The 15,287-nt window shown below is 62.6% G+C and overlaps 2 protein-coding genes across 9 annotated transcripts; one reads left to right on the top strand and one right to left on the bottom strand.

Moving 5' to 3' along the window:
• Positions 1-1,921: 1,921 nt before the first annotated feature.
• On the bottom strand, positions 1,922-8,416 carry PCSK4 (proprotein convertase subtilisin/kexin type 4). 7 transcript variants are annotated; one of them, XM_074351292.1, is made up of 15 exons: positions 8,074-8,402; positions 7,689-7,793; positions 6,425-6,517; positions 6,223-6,315; positions 6,066-6,142; positions 5,881-5,969; positions 5,507-5,679; positions 5,208-5,420; positions 4,798-4,898; positions 4,616-4,719; positions 4,430-4,547; positions 3,824-4,078; positions 3,501-3,625; positions 3,034-3,156; positions 1,922-2,902 (listed from the first exon to the last, which is right to left on the bottom strand). In XM_074351292.1, the coding sequence occupies exons 1-15, from the start codon at positions 8,266-8,268 to the stop codon at positions 2,433-2,435; spliced, it is 2,334 nt and encodes a 777-aa protein (XP_074207393.1). In that variant the 5' UTR covers positions 8,269-8,402; the 3' UTR covers positions 1,922-2,432. The 7 variants fall into 7 exon arrangements, with proteins under 7 accessions (XP_074207393.1, XP_074207394.1, XP_045360127.1 ...); XM_074351293.1 differs by having other exon boundaries at positions 6,223-6,351; positions 8,189-8,260; XM_045504171.2 differs by having other exon boundaries at positions 1,924-2,902; positions 6,223-6,351; positions 6,425-6,511; positions 8,074-8,401.
• Positions 8,417-9,112: 696 nt separating this feature from the next.
• REEP6 (receptor accessory protein 6) lies at positions 9,113-13,591 on the top strand. 2 transcript variants are annotated; one of them, XM_074351290.1, is made up of 5 exons: positions 9,113-9,352; positions 12,104-12,197; positions 12,290-12,428; positions 12,757-12,925; positions 13,119-13,407. In XM_074351290.1, the coding sequence occupies exons 1-5, from the start codon at positions 9,238-9,240 to the stop codon at positions 13,256-13,258; spliced, it is 657 nt and encodes a 218-aa protein (XP_074207391.1). In that variant the 5' UTR covers positions 9,113-9,237; the 3' UTR covers positions 13,259-13,407. The 2 variants fall into 2 exon arrangements, with proteins under 2 accessions (XP_074207391.1, XP_010964946.1); XM_010966644.3 differs by lacking the exon at positions 13,119-13,407 and adding an exon at positions 13,414-13,591 and having other exon boundaries at positions 9,120-9,352.
• Positions 13,592-15,287: the final 1,696 nt, after the last annotated feature.

Genomic DNA, 15,287 nt, shown 5'->3' with positions numbered 1-15,287 from the left:
CTCCCGCCCACCGCGAAGCCACGCCCCCTCCTAAGGGGGCCGCGCCCTCCATGGGCGGGAGTGATCGGAGAAGAGAAACGATTGGGCCAGAACGAAGGACACGACTTCAGCCTCCCAGTTCTGGGCCTGGAAACCCAAGGGGTGGGCGTAGGGTCCGTTCCCCGCTCTTCTCGCTGCCTAACAAGGCATCCGAGTCCTGGCTCTGTGCAGAGTGGGACACGACCCTCAACCCACGTGGCTGCCATGGGACAGTTACTGTGCAGGCTCAGGCCACGTGGCCGGCGCACAGGGAGCGCTCAGTGAAAGCCCACTGCGCCACTCTCCAGCGAGGTGGCCTGGGACACAGGACTCGGGTCAGCATCTCCCTCCCACACCCCAGTCATGGCCACCTCTCCCATCTCTAAAACCCCCTCCCCACCAAGGTGGGGCGTCGCTGGACGGTGATGTTGGCCCCTCCCCTCTTGGCTAGGATGGGAAGACTGGCTCAGAGCAGAGGGAAGTTTTTGTGTTTTTAAGCAGCTTATAAAAAGTAATTTACACACAACATTGTAAATCAACGGTACTTCGACTTATGTTTAAAAAGTAATTTACATACCATAAAGTCCACCTGTTTAAAGTGTACAACTCAATGTTTTGGGGAGAGGGAAAGAAAGAGTTGCACCTTGTGCAACCATGCCCGCAGTCTAACTCCAGACCATTCCCAAAAGGAAGCCCCATCCCCATCAGCAGTCACCCCTCCTCAGCCCCTGGTACCCTCTAACACACTCTGTGGACTGGCCTGTTCTGGACGTTTCACATAAATGGAGTCACACACTGTGTGTCCTTCTGTGTCTGCTTCTCTCACTGAGCATCGCATTGTGAGTTTTCATCCATGAGGTAATGGGTGTCAGTTCTTCTCTCCTATTCATGGCTGAGTGACGTTCACACGTGTGGAGGGACCATATTGCGTTGTTTATTCATTCACCTGTCCACGGACATTTGGGCTGTTTCCACATTTTGGCTGCTACAGGCTGCTGTGAGCATCCCTGCACAGGTTTTTGTGCAACTGTGTTTTTGGTTTCCTTAGGTACATACCTGGGAGCAGAATTTCTGGTGCACAAGGTAACTCTCTGTTTAATTGTCTGTGGAACTGTCTGTTTCTGGCATGTTTGTGGTGCTTACTGTGGGGCAGATGGGAAAATGACCTCATTTGAGCCTGATCCCCGGGAGTGTTAGGTGAGGCTTAATGCTGTCGCACAGGTGCAGCCACCAAGGCTCTGAGGAGGAAGCCAGAGCCTCATTCTGTTCAAGGCTTGAGACTGGACAAAATGAGCCTGGTGGCAGAGCAGATCCCCAGATGCCCAGGGCCACTGGAGGGGGTGGACCCTGGGGCTCCTGCAACAACCCAGGACTGCTTCTGGGAGTCCATGGGTGAGGCACAACCAGCCTCCCTACTCTGAAAATCAGGACAGACGAGTCCCCACCCCACTGGTGCGAGGACAGAGGAGGGACTCTTAATAGCTCTGTCCACACCCTTTCCCACTGCCCCCTTCCTGTACCTCAGGATCCTCTTTCTGTCCTAGAGAGGTGGAGAACCCAATTTCCAGATGGGGAAGTTGAGGCTGGGGTGGGGGGAGGGAGTGATGAGAGCCATGTACCCCTAGCCATGGTCCAAGCAGCCTCCCAAGGACCTCGAAGAATGGAGAAAATGTACAAAGATGGGGAACCGTTGACGGCCAGCAGGGGTAGAAGGCCGTGTGAATTGTCATTTGCGAATCACACTCTGTTAGTTCCCGGAGTTCCAGAGAAACTCACTCACAAGGATGGAGGAGGGCTTAGAGCAGTGGCAGAGGGAGTCCTGGGACTCAGAGGCCTTACAGCACGTGGGTGGGGTTACTCCCTGGGGACCCTGCCCTGCCCGGCCCTCCACGGCTGGGACTCTGGGCCCCACTGACCCCTTTTCCTTTGTGGGCTCCTGGGTCCTCCAGAGACTGACACTGGGGGGAAGATGGTTTCCATGTGAGATGTGGGGGAACCACCAACCATGCCGTGAAGAAGAGGCCGATGCCCCAAAGGAGCCCACAAGACCTGCACTTCCTATTCAACCTTTATTTGCCAACTCCAGTGGGACGCGGTACCTGAGACTCTGGATGTTGTCGTGTGTTCTCCCCACCTTTCCCCATTCTGGGACCAGGGAGGAAGGGAGGGTGGTCGCCCACCTGCCTCTGGCCTATCTCACCCCCACCCCACCTGAACGGTGCAACTAGACTTCTGGCTCTCTTTTTCCCTTCCACCTGGACCTGCTGAGCCCGACCCCACACCCCCGCCTCTGGCCTGTGGGCCTCAGTGGCAGCCAGGGCCTTTCAGGGACAGGTTCCCACAGGGTGCCGGTCCGGGCAGCAGGACAGTGGTGCCCATCAGGGCTGGGCTGAGGCGCACGCTGGCTCTCCTAGTCAGACATCTCTGGGTTTCAGCCTGCAGTGGGGCCTGGAGTGGTGACCGGGGTGGCCCCCACTGCTGGCAGGTCCGACACACAGCAGCAGGCAGCCCGCGAGAAGGATGCTGCAGAGGAGGGAGTTCCCGAAGGCCACGGCCAGCAGGGCCAGCACCAGGGCCAGGGCTCGCCCATGGCAGCGGGCGCAGGCAGTCACGGTGGGCTGGGAGTGGCCCTTGGTGGGGGCAGGTCCGGAGCAGGAGCCCCGCTGCTCATCCAGCGTGGATGGCGGCGGGCAGGAGGTGCAGTCCAGCGGGGAGCTGCCGCGGCAGGTGTAGCAGGATGAGTGGCAGCTGGAGCACATCTGCAGGGCAGGGGCGTCCAGGCCTCCAGGCCCAGCAGTCACCGCCTGCTGCGTGTGGTTGAAGTACCTCGGCGGGCAGTGGGAGAGGCAGAGGTGGCCCAGGATGTAGGCAGGGCTGTGGCATTCTGCACAAGAGACACGTCCACAGGGCTGTGAGGCCATGACCCACTGCCGCAGCCTGCCCGCCACCCCGGGCTGCACACGCACACTGCCCGCCACCTCCCAGCGGGCGGGCCCTGCCGCGCCGGGCACTCACCCTGGCACAGCCCCTCCGTGTCCCGCTGCACACACGCGCTGCTGGTCACCTGGGGGCCTGGGGGCCGTGCCGTCATATCCTCGGCCGTCCCGTAGAGGAGCAGAGTGTAGCGGTACAGCGTCCCTGGGCAGGGGTCGCGGTGGGCACCGAAAGGAGGGGGAGAGACTGTTGGCAGCCTGGTCCTGCCATTCTGGGCCCCCTACCCCTGCCACCCCCACTCCATCCCAGATCCGCAGACTCAGACGGTGCCCCGGGCCGCCTGGCACCGTCTGCACGCTGTGGACACCCATTGCTCCCTAGCACCTGAACACCTGCTGCGGGCTGGTAAGTGAACACCCACTATGCACCAGACGTGCCTGCTTAGTCTCTCCGAGGAGACCACTGGGAGCCCCTGTGCAGGGTTCAGGAGGCTGGCCCCAGGGCTCGGGGCGGGTGGGGGCCAGCCACAGCCCGCGTGCGGCTGTCACCTGTGTTGAAGTAGTAGCCCTTGTTCTCCAGGCCCAGGGTCCACGAGCCCCGTGGGTCCTCATCCCAGAAGTGGGTGGACATGAAGATCCAGCTGTTGTAGCCTTGGCCGCTGGCATCCAAGGGTCTGGGACAGACAGGAAGGTGGAGGTGGGGAGGGGCTCAGAACCACAGTCCTGCAGGGCGCTGAGCACAGGAAGTGTCTGACTGTGGTGCCACATGCTGGCAAGGGACCAGCCCCCGCAGGCAGGGGTGGGGTCCACTTTGCGGTTGGCCCCTCCAAGTGGGGTCGCTCAGGAAGGGGAGACCAGCCCTGGGCCCGCACCTGATGGCCACGAGCGTAGAGCGGGTGCCCATGGGGCTGGTGAGTGAGATTTCCAGGTCCCCACGGCGGCTGTAGGACAGGGACAGCTGCACCTGCACGTGCTCCAGTGAGCGGATGTAGTTGGCCTGGCCGGCGCAGGCCGACACGTTCTTCCTCACATGCATCTGCTGCAGGATGGGGCTGGGGGCCGCAACTTCAGTGTCGGTGTCGGGGTCGGTGTCCGTGTCAATACTGAAGGCCACTCCTGCTGGCCTGCTGGGGGATGGGCTGCCAGCAGTCAGGGTCTGGGCTCAGATCATGAGACTTGCCCTCTCCTTGTACAAATGGGTAAACTGAGGCCTCAGGGCCTGCCCCCCATGTGTCCACGCCCCAGGTGGTAACGACAGGTGTGTGGGGAGGGTTGGGGAGTTGGCAGGTGGGGGGAGGGCTGGGTAGCTCGGGGGAGGGCTGGAGAGGTGGCAGGGGGTGGCTGGGCAGGTAGGGGGAAGACCAGGGGATGTGGTAGGTGTTGGGGGAGGGTTGGGGAGATGGGGAGGGTAAGGGGGTCGTGGGGAGGGCTAAGGAGATGGCAGGTGAGCACAGGGACTGGGCAGAGGTGGCGCTCACGTGGGAGTGTGAACAATGTGGACGGTGCATTTCTTTTGGGGTTGCGTGGGCAGCCACGTCCGGGCCAGGCCCACCAGAAGCCCGGCATCCAGCAGCCCGTAGCCGTAGTGGTGGCTCACTGTGGGGGGGGCAGCTGTCACCGCCCTGTGGTTTCGGCACCCCCACCCCTGCCCGGTCCTGCCGCACCTTGGCGTCCCACACCGTTGGTCCTCCAGTCCTCAGCCTGGAGATGAGCCGGCCTGGACGCACGAACCACCAGATGCTGCATGTCCCTCCACGTCAAGAACGGGCTGGGAGGGGGTGAAGGCAGGTGAGCAGGGGCCAGGCCGGGGGGCACAGGCGGTATGTGGGGCCCTACTGGCACCTACTTGGCCTCCAGAGCCAGGGCGATCATGCCCGCGGCCAGCGGCGCAGAGGCCGAGGTGCCTGTGTGCTTGTCCGTGCACCGGTGGTGCAGGTCTGTGGTGACCTGGGGGCACAGAGAGGGACTCAGGGGCCAGCGCACACGAAAACCCTGCCTGGTTCACAAAGTCCCAAGGGCTTCAAGCAAGAGGCACCACAGAGCAGGACAGCAGGCTCAGGGCCCTGAACAGGGTGCCTGCCCTCCTGGGAGACATGAGGGTGTGGAAGGGGCAACCACCGTGTGGCCTGGCCCTGGGACCCCAGTCTGTGTGTCAGGCGCCCACAGGGCAGCCCTGGGAGGAGGGAAGTCGGGGGACCAGGGAGCCAGGTGGGGTGGGCAGGTCCGGCTGCAAGAGGGCACTGGGCAGGCACTCACAATTTGGGGGTCTGTGGCCACGCCGCTGCTGAAGGTAGTGGTGAGTGTGGAGGCGCAAGCCTCACTGTACCAGGGCACGTGGCCCTGCTGGGTGGTGCTGCCCACGGAGAGCGTGTGGATGCTGTTGGTGTAGCCGTCACAGTTGCAGTTGTCATAGTGCAGGCCACCGTTGCCTGAGGCCCAGATGAAGAGGGTGCCCAGCCCACCGCGGCCCTGCAGACAAGAGACAGGGACAGAGACTGGGATGGAGCGTGGGCCTCCCACACAGGCCCAGGCCTCTGTGCCCCGCGCCCGCTCACCTTGGTCACGCCGCGCCTAAAGGCCTCTCGGGTGAGGATGCCCGGGCCGTCCACCGTGCGGCCATCGTCCTCAGGGCCCCAGCTGGCGCTGTAGATGTGGATGTGCTGCGGCTGCAGGCTCAGCGACTGGGCCTCGATGACGTCCGTGATGGTCCCGTCCAGCATGCGCACCCCTGTGTGGGCGGTGGAGGTGGCCTCTGTGGGCATCCTGCCTGTGCCCGGGGCTGAGGGTGTCTGGGGGGGCTCAGCATGGCCCAGGGATGAGCACGTGGCACCCAGAGGCTTCCTCCCCTAGCTCTCTGCCAACTCTCCTGGGTATTTGCAGCTACCCCGGGCCGCGGGCCTGAGTCTGTCCCTGGCGAGAGCCTGAGTACCTCCGATACGGGCGTTGTAGGCGACGCCAGTGCCACAGAGCCTGTTGTTTGCTATCGCTGCCACTTCCCCAGCACAGCGGGTTCCGTGCCTGATGCCAAGTCAGAGACAGGTTCCTGTCACAGCCCCCTCGGTCCCCCAGGGATACCAGGAGCTGCCCCCTTGCCCTGTGGGACACTAGGCTCACCGGTTCTCGTCACTGGGCGTGTATCTCGGCTGCGGGTCTGGGTCGTAGTCGTTGAAGTCATAGCTGGCCAGGGGGTCCTGGGGGAGGGTGGGAACTTGAAGGGGCTGTGACAGGCCTTGGGACGTGAGGAAGCCCTGACCCGGCCCCACGGACTCACGTAGTTGGCCCAGAGGTCTGGGTGGTCCTTCTCGATGCCGTCATCCAGGACAGAGACCACGATGCCCTGGCCGGACAGTCCCTGGCTCCACACCTGCAGGATGTTCAGGTCCGGCTGCACCTTGTTGTTCTGTGCAAGGCGGGGCCAGGGTCAGTGGGGCTCTGGCCTGGTCCAGCCCCGCCGCCCAGCCTGGCCAGCTCACCATGTACCACTGCTTGGAGAACCAGGGGTCCGTGGGCACCACCAGGGAGCGTTTCACCCGCCGCTGCAGTGTCTGCTGCTGGAACCACTGCACCTGGGGGGGACCATGCCGTGGGAGGGGACTTGGATCCACGAGCTTCCCACCCTCCTCCCAGCTTCCTGCTGTCACACTTGAGTGCTTTAGAGGGCCCTGTCCCAGAGACCACAGCAACCTGCCCCTCAGCCCTTCTGCCAATTCCTGGTCAAAAGGCCCAAATCTGCTTCCAGGGTCTGGGTGGGCCTCTTCTCTGGGTCTGCCAAGGGGCTGTGGTTTAGTGGGATGTATGTCTGGGCTGTCCACTGCTTGTCCTGGGGACCTCAGAGTGTGGGATGGGGCCAGGGACTCCGTGTTTGCTGGGGCTGCTCTTGGGGGTCCCCATGTGCCTGGGGCTCTCCCTTCAAAGGGGACCGAAGCCCTCAGAGTACCCGCCTCCAGGGGCCAACAGACACAAGGCTGCTCCCCAGAGTGGCTGGGTTCCCAACCCTGCCCCTTTTCCCATCCTTGTTTTAGAATCCCTCTCCCCAAGACCTGCCCATATCCCCCTGCAGGGCCCACTTCTTTCTACCTCACCCTCCCCAGTGCAGGACACCCCTGTGTGGCTAGACCTGTCTCCTCCTTGGTCCTTCAGCTGCCCTGCCCCTGCCACCTCTCTACAACACTCTCTTGGAACACTGCAGCCTCACTCTCTGTTGAAACCCTCCTGTGGTTCCCCACCACGCTTTCCAGAGCCCACAAGGCTCCTTGGTTGTCTTCCTCTGCTGCACCCACAGTGGCTGTCTCACTCGCCACCAGCCCCCCACCAGCCTTCCTCTGCTGCACCCACAGTGGCTGTCTCACTCCAGGACCTTTGCACATGCTGTTCTGACTGACCTGGCTTGCTCTTGCTCAGACCTTTGCCCTTCCCCCCTTTTCCTTATTGATTGTCCACCCGCTAAACCAGCTGATGTTCCCCTGCCCCCATCTCAACAGTCAGGGCCATCTTCTCCCCATTTGCTCAGCTCCAGACTTGGAAACTGGCCTCCATTTCCCACACATCCAATCCATTAGCAAGCCCTGGTCTCTGTCCTGTAAGCCACATCCCCACCGTAGAGACTAGGGGGCCAAATAGACACCAAGATGCAGAACTTGGTGACTCGCCAAAGGTCACACAGCCATTCATAACAATCACAAGAATAACAGGAAGTGGCTGAGACCCCTGAGGGGGCAGCCTCGAGGCCAGGCTCACCTTGGGGTCTTTCTTCAGGCGCAGGCAGTGGCCCCAGTGCGGAGTTAGGGACTGCTGGATCACGCCCCGGTGCCGCAGATGGAAATACTGCCCGTCAGGGAAGATCTGGGAATGTGGGGGAGCAGTGGCATGGATGGGACCAGGCTGTCCTGATGGAGCTCCCCACAGGAGAGAGGCCAGGCCCCAACTCCTTACATCCTCCCCCAACCAGGGGCCCAGGTGGGGGCTTCAGGTGCCCTCTGGGGATCCCAGAATCTGAAGCTGATCGAGGCAGGAGAGACCTTGGAGTCCTGGATATCTGGGGAACCTAGGGGGCCCCTTCCATCTGTTGGGGTCTGGGGTCCTCCAGCCCCCGCCCCCTCCCGTCAATCCGGGTCCCTCCCACCTGCCCCAGGTTGACGAAGCCGAATTTGCGCGCCAGGCGCTCGACCTCCTGGTAACCCTGGGACACCCGCACAGCCCAGCTGCTGACATAGATGGGGACCCGGGCCGAGGCCCACCCCACAGCCATGGGGCCAACGAGTGCCAGGCCCAGGGCCAAGGTCAGTCGTAACCAGAGCGCAATCCGGGCAGGCCGCATTGCGGCGGGGGCGGGGCGGGGGCGGGGCCTACAAAAGCCCCTCCCCTTGGCCAAACCGCCAAGACGTCCCAGGCGCCCGCCCCGCCCCTGGAGCCATAGCAACCCCTGAAAGGCTTCAATTCCCAGGGGGCCTTGCGTCTCCCCGATTAGAAGGGCGAGATCTGATAGCAGTGTCGGGGGAACACGCGGCCACTCTGGTAGTCTGCAGACTCAAACCCTCCGGAGCCTCAGTCTCCCCATTTGTACAATGACCTTAATCTTCTGACCCAGAGGAGCGGGTTCCCCGTTGCTAAAATTGACCCCGCCCCTTTATCTGATCCCGCCCACACTCATATACGCCCCTCCCCTTAGAATAAGTCTTGTTGCTTCCTTTTCGGACCAACCAGAATTGTCTTTTCAAAAAGTCCCGCCTTCTCAATTTAGCTCCGCCCCATCCTGGTCCCTCAGAGTCCTTCCCTCCTCCTTTATGTTCAGGCCCGCCCCCTCTCTGTTTTCTCCAACGAATCTTTTCGCGTTTCTCCAATCAACTCTGGCTTTTCTCCGGCCCCTCCCACCAACTCCGCCTCCCCAGCACTCTTCTCTCCCTCCCATAGCTCCACCCCCACAGCAGCTCAGCCAATAATCCCCGACCATGACCCGCCCCCCCCCATCAGCTACGTCCCGCTCCGGCTCGGCCAATCGGGGCCCTCAGCTACGGTGCCCCGCCCCCTTCCTCCAAAGTCGCGGCTGCGGGGGCCGCGGCCCGCCAGAGGGCAATGCGGCGGGGGAGACGGGGCAGGCCCCACCTCCTTTGCCCGCCCTGCCCTCCCATTGGCCAGAGCGGGGGACAGGAGGTGGAGACCGGCCAGGGGGCGGAGACCAGCTCCGGGGCCGAGCGGTGCGGCTCACGAAAGGCAGCCCGAGCGCGACCAAGTCCGTGCGCGGGGCGGCGGTCAAACTCAGGCTGCCAACCCCGGGCCCACCGGTGCCATGGACGGCCTGCGACAGCGCTTCGAGCGCTTTCTGGGACAGAGGAACTTGGCCACCGAAGCGCTAGGGGCGCTCGAAGCCAAGACCGGTGTCGACAAGCGGTACTTGGCCGTGGGTGAGCCGTCGGGAGGCCCTCGGGGCCGCCCATTTCACAGACGGGCACACTGAGGCGCTGGGACACCAGGGCCTCAGACCTGACCCTCCCGGCCGGCCCCGGCTGCCAGGTCCGGCTCTGGCGTCGGGGCACGCTCACAGACCCCCGGGGAGACCGAGATCCCAGGGAGGGGTCGTGGACAGGAACCTTGGGTCTGCCTGCAGCTCCTCCCCGCCCCCCGCCGTGAGGTCTTGGGCGACCCCTTCTCTTTGTCCCGCGGCACCCCTACTCTGGCCGTCAGGTCTAGAGGCTGTCCTCAGTGCCCTGGGTGCCAGCCAGGCAGAAGTCCGGTCCTTCCAGTCGTCCTACCGACCCCGGGGAGGAGGGGCCGGGTAGGCAGCCTATGCCCTGCGAGTCTCCACCACCCCCATCCAGGATCAACCCCAGCGTGGAAGCAAGTTTTCCCAGGGCATGCTTCAGACCAGGAGGCGAAGGGTCACTGCCACCTCCCCTCCCATTGTTTACTGCTAGTACCACCCGACCCTTGGCCTGCCCTTCCTGCTCTCCCATCCGGAGTTCGGTTGTTTGACCGCTGTGGTGGGGTTGGAGGGAGGTTGGATGGGGCCCACAGAGAGGACTGTCCAGCCACCCCTGATTTCACTCCCATTTCAATCCCTCCTCTTTCTTTCCTCCTCCTGACCTTGAGTGGCCCATACCACCTTCTGAAACTGTCTAGTAATTGCCCCTTAAGTGCCTCCCTCTCCTCTTTTTTTGGTGCGCCAGGCCCATCCACTCTCTCCCACCTCTTTCAGGTAGCCCCCCTCCCCGGAATGAATCACAGGACACTTGGTTCAGACACTTGGGTGCGGGCTCTGGGTGAGGATGTGCCACGTGTTTTGAGCACCTGTGTGCAGATCCTGAGAGGCCACTTTCCTCCTATTTCCTCTCCAGCTGGGGGATTCCCATGCCAGACAGCCCAAGGAGGGTTCAAAACCTGTCCCCCCAGGTTCCTGATGCCCAATCCATGTCAGCTCAGCCAAGGATTGCCCTGGGGAGCAAGCGTGACCTGGAGCCTGGCTTTCCAGGTCCCTGGTCCCTGATAACACTAGGCGGGGAATTTAGGTCATAGAGCACTGGGGAGGGGCCTGGTTGGGAGGAGCCTCTGGGGAGGATGGGGGTCACAGGGAGGAAACTGAGATGGAGAGAAGCCGGGGCTACATGGGAGGCTGCCCCTGCTGCCTGCCCTGAGCTTCTACCCCCTCCCTGGCCCATCTGTTGCTGATCCCTGGGGCTGTGCCCCCCTCCATGTCCAAGGTTATCCTCTCTTTGCTGAGGCTGCAGGAATAGGGATTGAGGGGAAGGGTGCCCTGGGGGAGCTGCTCCACCCCAATCAGCAATTTCCAGGGAAAGGGTGCCATTCCACCAACCCCTCTCCTAGATGTAGGAACCCTTGGGCCCCACCTGCCCCGTGCCAAGATGGCCAACTCCCCTAGCTCCCAGCTCACTGAGGAGGAATCCCAGGGAAGGCAGTGAGCAGGCCTCTCAGGGCCAGCTGGGGATCCCCCCTCCCTCTCCTGACCCCAGACCCCAGGGATAAAGACTAATGCAGGTGGAGAGCGTGAAGGTGATTCTGCCATTTGGTCCACTAGTGGCCTCTATCTCTCTGTGCAAATGACAGCCTGGTTGTGGGGGGCGGAGAAGAGGCTGTAAATGCTCCCAGAAGCCACAGCGTCTCTCTGAGTGACCCTGGGCAAGCCCCATCCCCCCAGCTTACATTTCTCCTAGCTGTTGGATGAGATAGAGCAGGGAGGAACAGAGCCCTGCACACAAGAAGCACTTAAATGCAGCAGCAACCATTATCATTTTAGAACGGCTGACGCTCCTGGGCTCCCCTCACTGTTCCGCTCTGAGACCTCAGACTGCTGGGAGTGTGTTTGGGCCAGCAGAGGGCACTCACAAAAGTGTAGGGAGGGGTCCTCTGCTGAGTCTCGCTAACCCCACTGCAGCCCTGGGGGGCAGGGCCGCTACCACCCCACTGACAGATGGGGAACCTGGGGCTCCAAGCAGGCGTCACGTGGTGGGGTGAGAGCTCTCCTCAGTCTGGGGGACTCTCCAGATGGCGCTTTGCTCCCTCCCACTAAGAAAAGGGCTCGCAAACGGGGCCGCGCTGCCCGCAGGACACTGGGGTTGTGTCTGGAACATCTGTGGCCGTCATGACCGGGGGGCTCCTGGCATCGGGATGCTGCTCCACAGCCCAGATGCAGTGCCCAGGACAGCTCCTGAGAGAGAATGACCTGGCTCCAGTATCAGCAGTGGCCAGAGGGACAGACCCAGGATTAAAAGTTAAAACCTCTGTTGCCTTTCTCTGCTCTCCAGGAGTCAAGTCTTAACGACAGAGTGGTCTATTCAAACTCTAGTTTCCCGTGCTCTGCCCATCCTGTAGGACCCGGAGCGAGGTGTTTCTAATTGCAGAGGTCACACATACATTCAACAAACATTGGGCAGCTCCCTGGTACAGACCAGTCCCGAGGTGCCCATGTGCCCTTGGAGAACTCCCAGTCTCGTGGGGGAGACTGACGTATTAGCCACAAGACTCGGGGTTCAGGGCTGTGATGGGGATGGCCCAGGTGCTGCAGGGCAGTAACTCGTCCTGAAGGGGCTGCTGTGGCTTTGGGGAGGCGTGGGGGTGGCAGGTTTTCCGGGTCAGGCTAAGAGGGCTCTGTGGTCCAGCTCAGCACGTGCAGGGATCCCTACCCATGCCCCTCTCTGCAGGAGCCGCCACTCTGCTAAGCCTGTATCTTCTTTTCGGCTACGGGGCATCTCTGCTGTGCAATCTCATCGGCTTTGTGTACCCCGCATATGCTTCGTGAGTGCCCGCTGGCGCTTGGCGGGGGGAGCATGGGGGGTGGCCAGGGCCCCAGGCAGCTCCTGACCCTGCCGCATACCACCCACCCCCAGAATCAAAGCTATCGAGAGCCCAAGCAAAGAGGACGACACTGTGTGGCTCACCTACTGGGTGGTGTACGGCCTGTTCGGGCTGGCCGAGTTCTTCAGCGATCTACTCCTGTCCTGGTTCCCTTTCTACTACGTGGGCAAGGTGGGCACCGCCAGGGACGCTCCTCCACACAGGCCCCAGAGCTTGCAGGAGGCGACCAGGGGACCAGGGTTCTAAGTGGGCCCCACCCTACTGCCCCCAGAGTGTAATGGGGAGACTCAGCCCCTTCCCTGGGGAGACAGGCTCTGCCAGGCAGGGGGTCTGATGGGTCCATCCAAGGGGTGTCTGATGGAGGAGACCAGGCCCATCACATGGGTATCTGACGGGGGCGGTCCAGGTCCACCCCAACCCGGTGTCTGATGGAGGAGGCTCAACCCCTGCCCCCAGGGGCACAGAGCAGGCCGAGTGTGACTCCTGCCGGTTCCCGCAGTGCGCCTTCCTGTTGTTCTGCATGGCTCCCAGCCCCTGGAACGGGGCTCACAGGCTGTATCATCGCATCATACGTCCACTGTTTCTAAAGCACCACGAGGCCGTGGACAGCATCGTGAGCGACCTCAGCGGGCGGGCCCTGGACGTGGCGGCCGGAATAACTCGGGACGGTGTGTGCTCCCAGGGCAAGGGGTGTCTGTCTGTCCAGTCTCTGTATGTCTGTCTGGCCTCTGGCTCCCCGGCCCCCATCACCTTGACTCCTCCTAACTCTAACTGGCCTTTACCTGGCATCTCGGCCGCCTCCGTCGGGCACTCCCCACCCCCTCACTGTCTGCCTCTCTCTCCTACGCTCTCGGGAACCAGTCCTGCAGACCCTGGCCCGCAGCCGGGCCCTCGTCACCCCGGCGGCTGTGGCCGTGAGCCCCTCACCACTCTCAGAGCCGACTGTACGTAAGACCCACCCCCAGGACGTAGGGCACGCACGTGTGTGCCCGTGTGCGTGAGCGTGAGTGTGCGTGCCTGCACCTGACTCTCTCCCCGCCAGGGGGGCCCCACACTGGCCCCCAGCAGCCTCCATCCCACTCTCTGCAGCTGAGCACAGCCCTTGGGCCCCTGGGCACAGCCAGACCTACCTCACCCCCGGGCCCTCTCTCTGCAGCCCAAGCAAGCGTGACTCGACTTCAGAAAGTCAAGTGAAGTCCCTGTCCAGCCCCGGCAAAGACCTGCCAGCCGGTAAGCTGGAGGACACATCGCACCCCAAGTCTTCTGTGGCTTCCTCTGAGTCCCCAGCAGAGTCTTCCACCAGCCCCTTGTCCCCGAGCAAGGCAGCCGCCAGGACCTCTGCCAGCCTGAGCCAGTCCCAGCCTCACTCCCCAGCCACTGGCTCTGTCAGTGGCTCCCACCTGCCTGGCAAGGTCCAGGGTGGGCTTCGGTCTCGAGCCAACTTCTCTGGCCAGCCCCAGGCCCCTGGCCAGCCCCAGGCCCCCAGCCAGATTGAGACCCCCGGCCAGCCCCGGGCCTCCGGCCAGACTCAGACCCCCGGCCAGCCCTGGGCCTCTGGCCAGACTCAGACCCGTGGCCAGCAGCGCGCCCAACTGTCCACCACTTCCTCAGGCCCTTCCCAGATGGCCCACAGGTCCTCAGGCTCCAGGCAGCATCCCAGCACCTCCTTCAGCCAGGGGGTCCCCCTCGTGCAGTTTCCCAGTGGCACCACCATCCCCACACAGCCCCCCAACGAGACCCCCGATGGGCCAGGGGACTCAGTCCCCAAGGCCTCCAAGCCAAGCAGGCAGCCCCTAGCACTGCCCACCAGCAGCACCTCAGTGCCCGAGCTGCCTGCCTCCTGCCAATCTGAGTCCTCCCTGGAGTACTCCTCCGAGTCCACCATGGAGGCCAGCTGCAGCTGGAACCACAGACCTGGGCTCCACTACCTGCAGCACTGCTGGCGGCTGAAACACCTGGCCTGCTAGGGAGGACTCAGTAAAGCTCATCTGGACCAACCTCGTCCAGCTGTCTGTCCTTTGGGGGCCGGGGGAGGGGCTTCGCGGGCTCGGTCTCCTCCTCCAGGGGCAGGTGCTGCGCAGCACCACTTCGCAGATGAGAAAACTCGGACTCAGAACGGAGGGCTCACCAACTGGCCAAGACATGCCCGCAGGCCCGGGAGATCCTTGTCCTCACCCCTGAGCTTCCTCCCTCTCCTGGCCTAGCGGTCAGGCTCGCTCATGTCAGACCCCTTGTTTTAAAAACTCTTCTAAGAGAAGCAAGGTAGAGGAAACAGTCCTGCCTTACCTGCGCTCCCCCCAGAAGCAGGCATCGGGCAGGAATTTGAGTTCTCAGGAGGAGACCCTGTGAAGCACCAGTAGGGAGTGGAGCAGGGATAGAGGGGGATGGAGGAAGGCGGTGAAGGTGTGGCCAAGCCCAGCACACCTGCGGGCAATTGGTGCTCTGACTCCCATCGAATGCACACCTGAGACTTAGCCTGCCCAGGTGCTCAGGAAGCAAGGCCTCATCCACCACCTTGGTGGTCCCTAGCCAGCGCCCCCTGCAGGCAGCGCAGGGGGCAGGGCTAGCCAGCCTTCAGCAAAGAGGCCCTGGGAGGCTGGCTGTGGACATCAGCCTGGCCTTCCTGGAAATGGGGAGTGAGAAGCTGGGTGGGCATGGCCAGGACTTCCTACCACCTGCAGTTGGTTTCCTGTGTGAGGCCAGCATGACAGTGATCACAGAAACAGGCAGGGACAGGACGAGTGAGGACAGTGATGGGCCTGCCGTGTGGAGAGGGGCAACATCTGGGTGCACAGGAGCAAATCAAATCCAACGGGATATAAATATCCAAAACACCTCCCTGTTCAAATTCAGGTCCTCTAAAGCAGTCGGAAGCTGGGGTGGGGGAGCTGAGCAAGGAGGTGGTCTTGGCCAGGGCCCTAGACCTGGAACTACACCTGGAACCAGCTCCAAATGGAGCCCAGGGGCCCGAGATTTGTGCCCCTACATCTGTCGGTCACTGGCTTCAGCCCAACCCCCAAGAGGGGTCTG

The sequence above is a fragment of the Camelus bactrianus genome, chromosome 22, assembly GCF_048773025.1.
Source record: "Camelus bactrianus isolate YW-2024 breed Bactrian camel chromosome 22, ASM4877302v1, whole genome shotgun sequence".
Classification (NCBI taxonomy): Eukaryota; Metazoa; Chordata; class Mammalia; order Artiodactyla; family Camelidae; genus Camelus; species Camelus bactrianus.
This window is presented reverse-complemented; position numbering and strand designations above follow the sequence as displayed.

Coding starts and splice junctions, on each gene's coding strand:
- PCSK4 (XM_045504170.2), bottom strand. CDS start 8,268: ATGCGGCCTGCCCGGATTGCGCTCTGGTTACGACTGACCTTGGCCCTG. Junction 6,352..6,424: donor TCTCCAAGCAGTGGTACATG/GTGAGCTGGCCA, acceptor CGCCTTGCACAG/AACAACAAGGTGCAGCCGGA. Junction 3,157..3,500: donor GGGCTACTACTTCAACACAG/GTGACAGCCGCA, acceptor ACCCCTGCCCAG/GGACGCTGTACCGCTACACT.
- REEP6 (XM_074351290.1), top strand. CDS start 9,238: ATGGACGGCCTGCGACAGCGCTTCGAGCGCTTTCTGGGACAGAGGAAC. Junction 9,353..12,103: donor CAAGCGGTACTTGGCCGTGG/GTGAGCCGTCGG, acceptor CCCTCTCTGCAG/GAGCCGCCACTCTGCTAAGC. Junction 12,429..12,756: donor CTTTCTACTACGTGGGCAAG/GTGGGCACCGCC, acceptor CGGTTCCCGCAG/TGCGCCTTCCTGTTGTTCTG.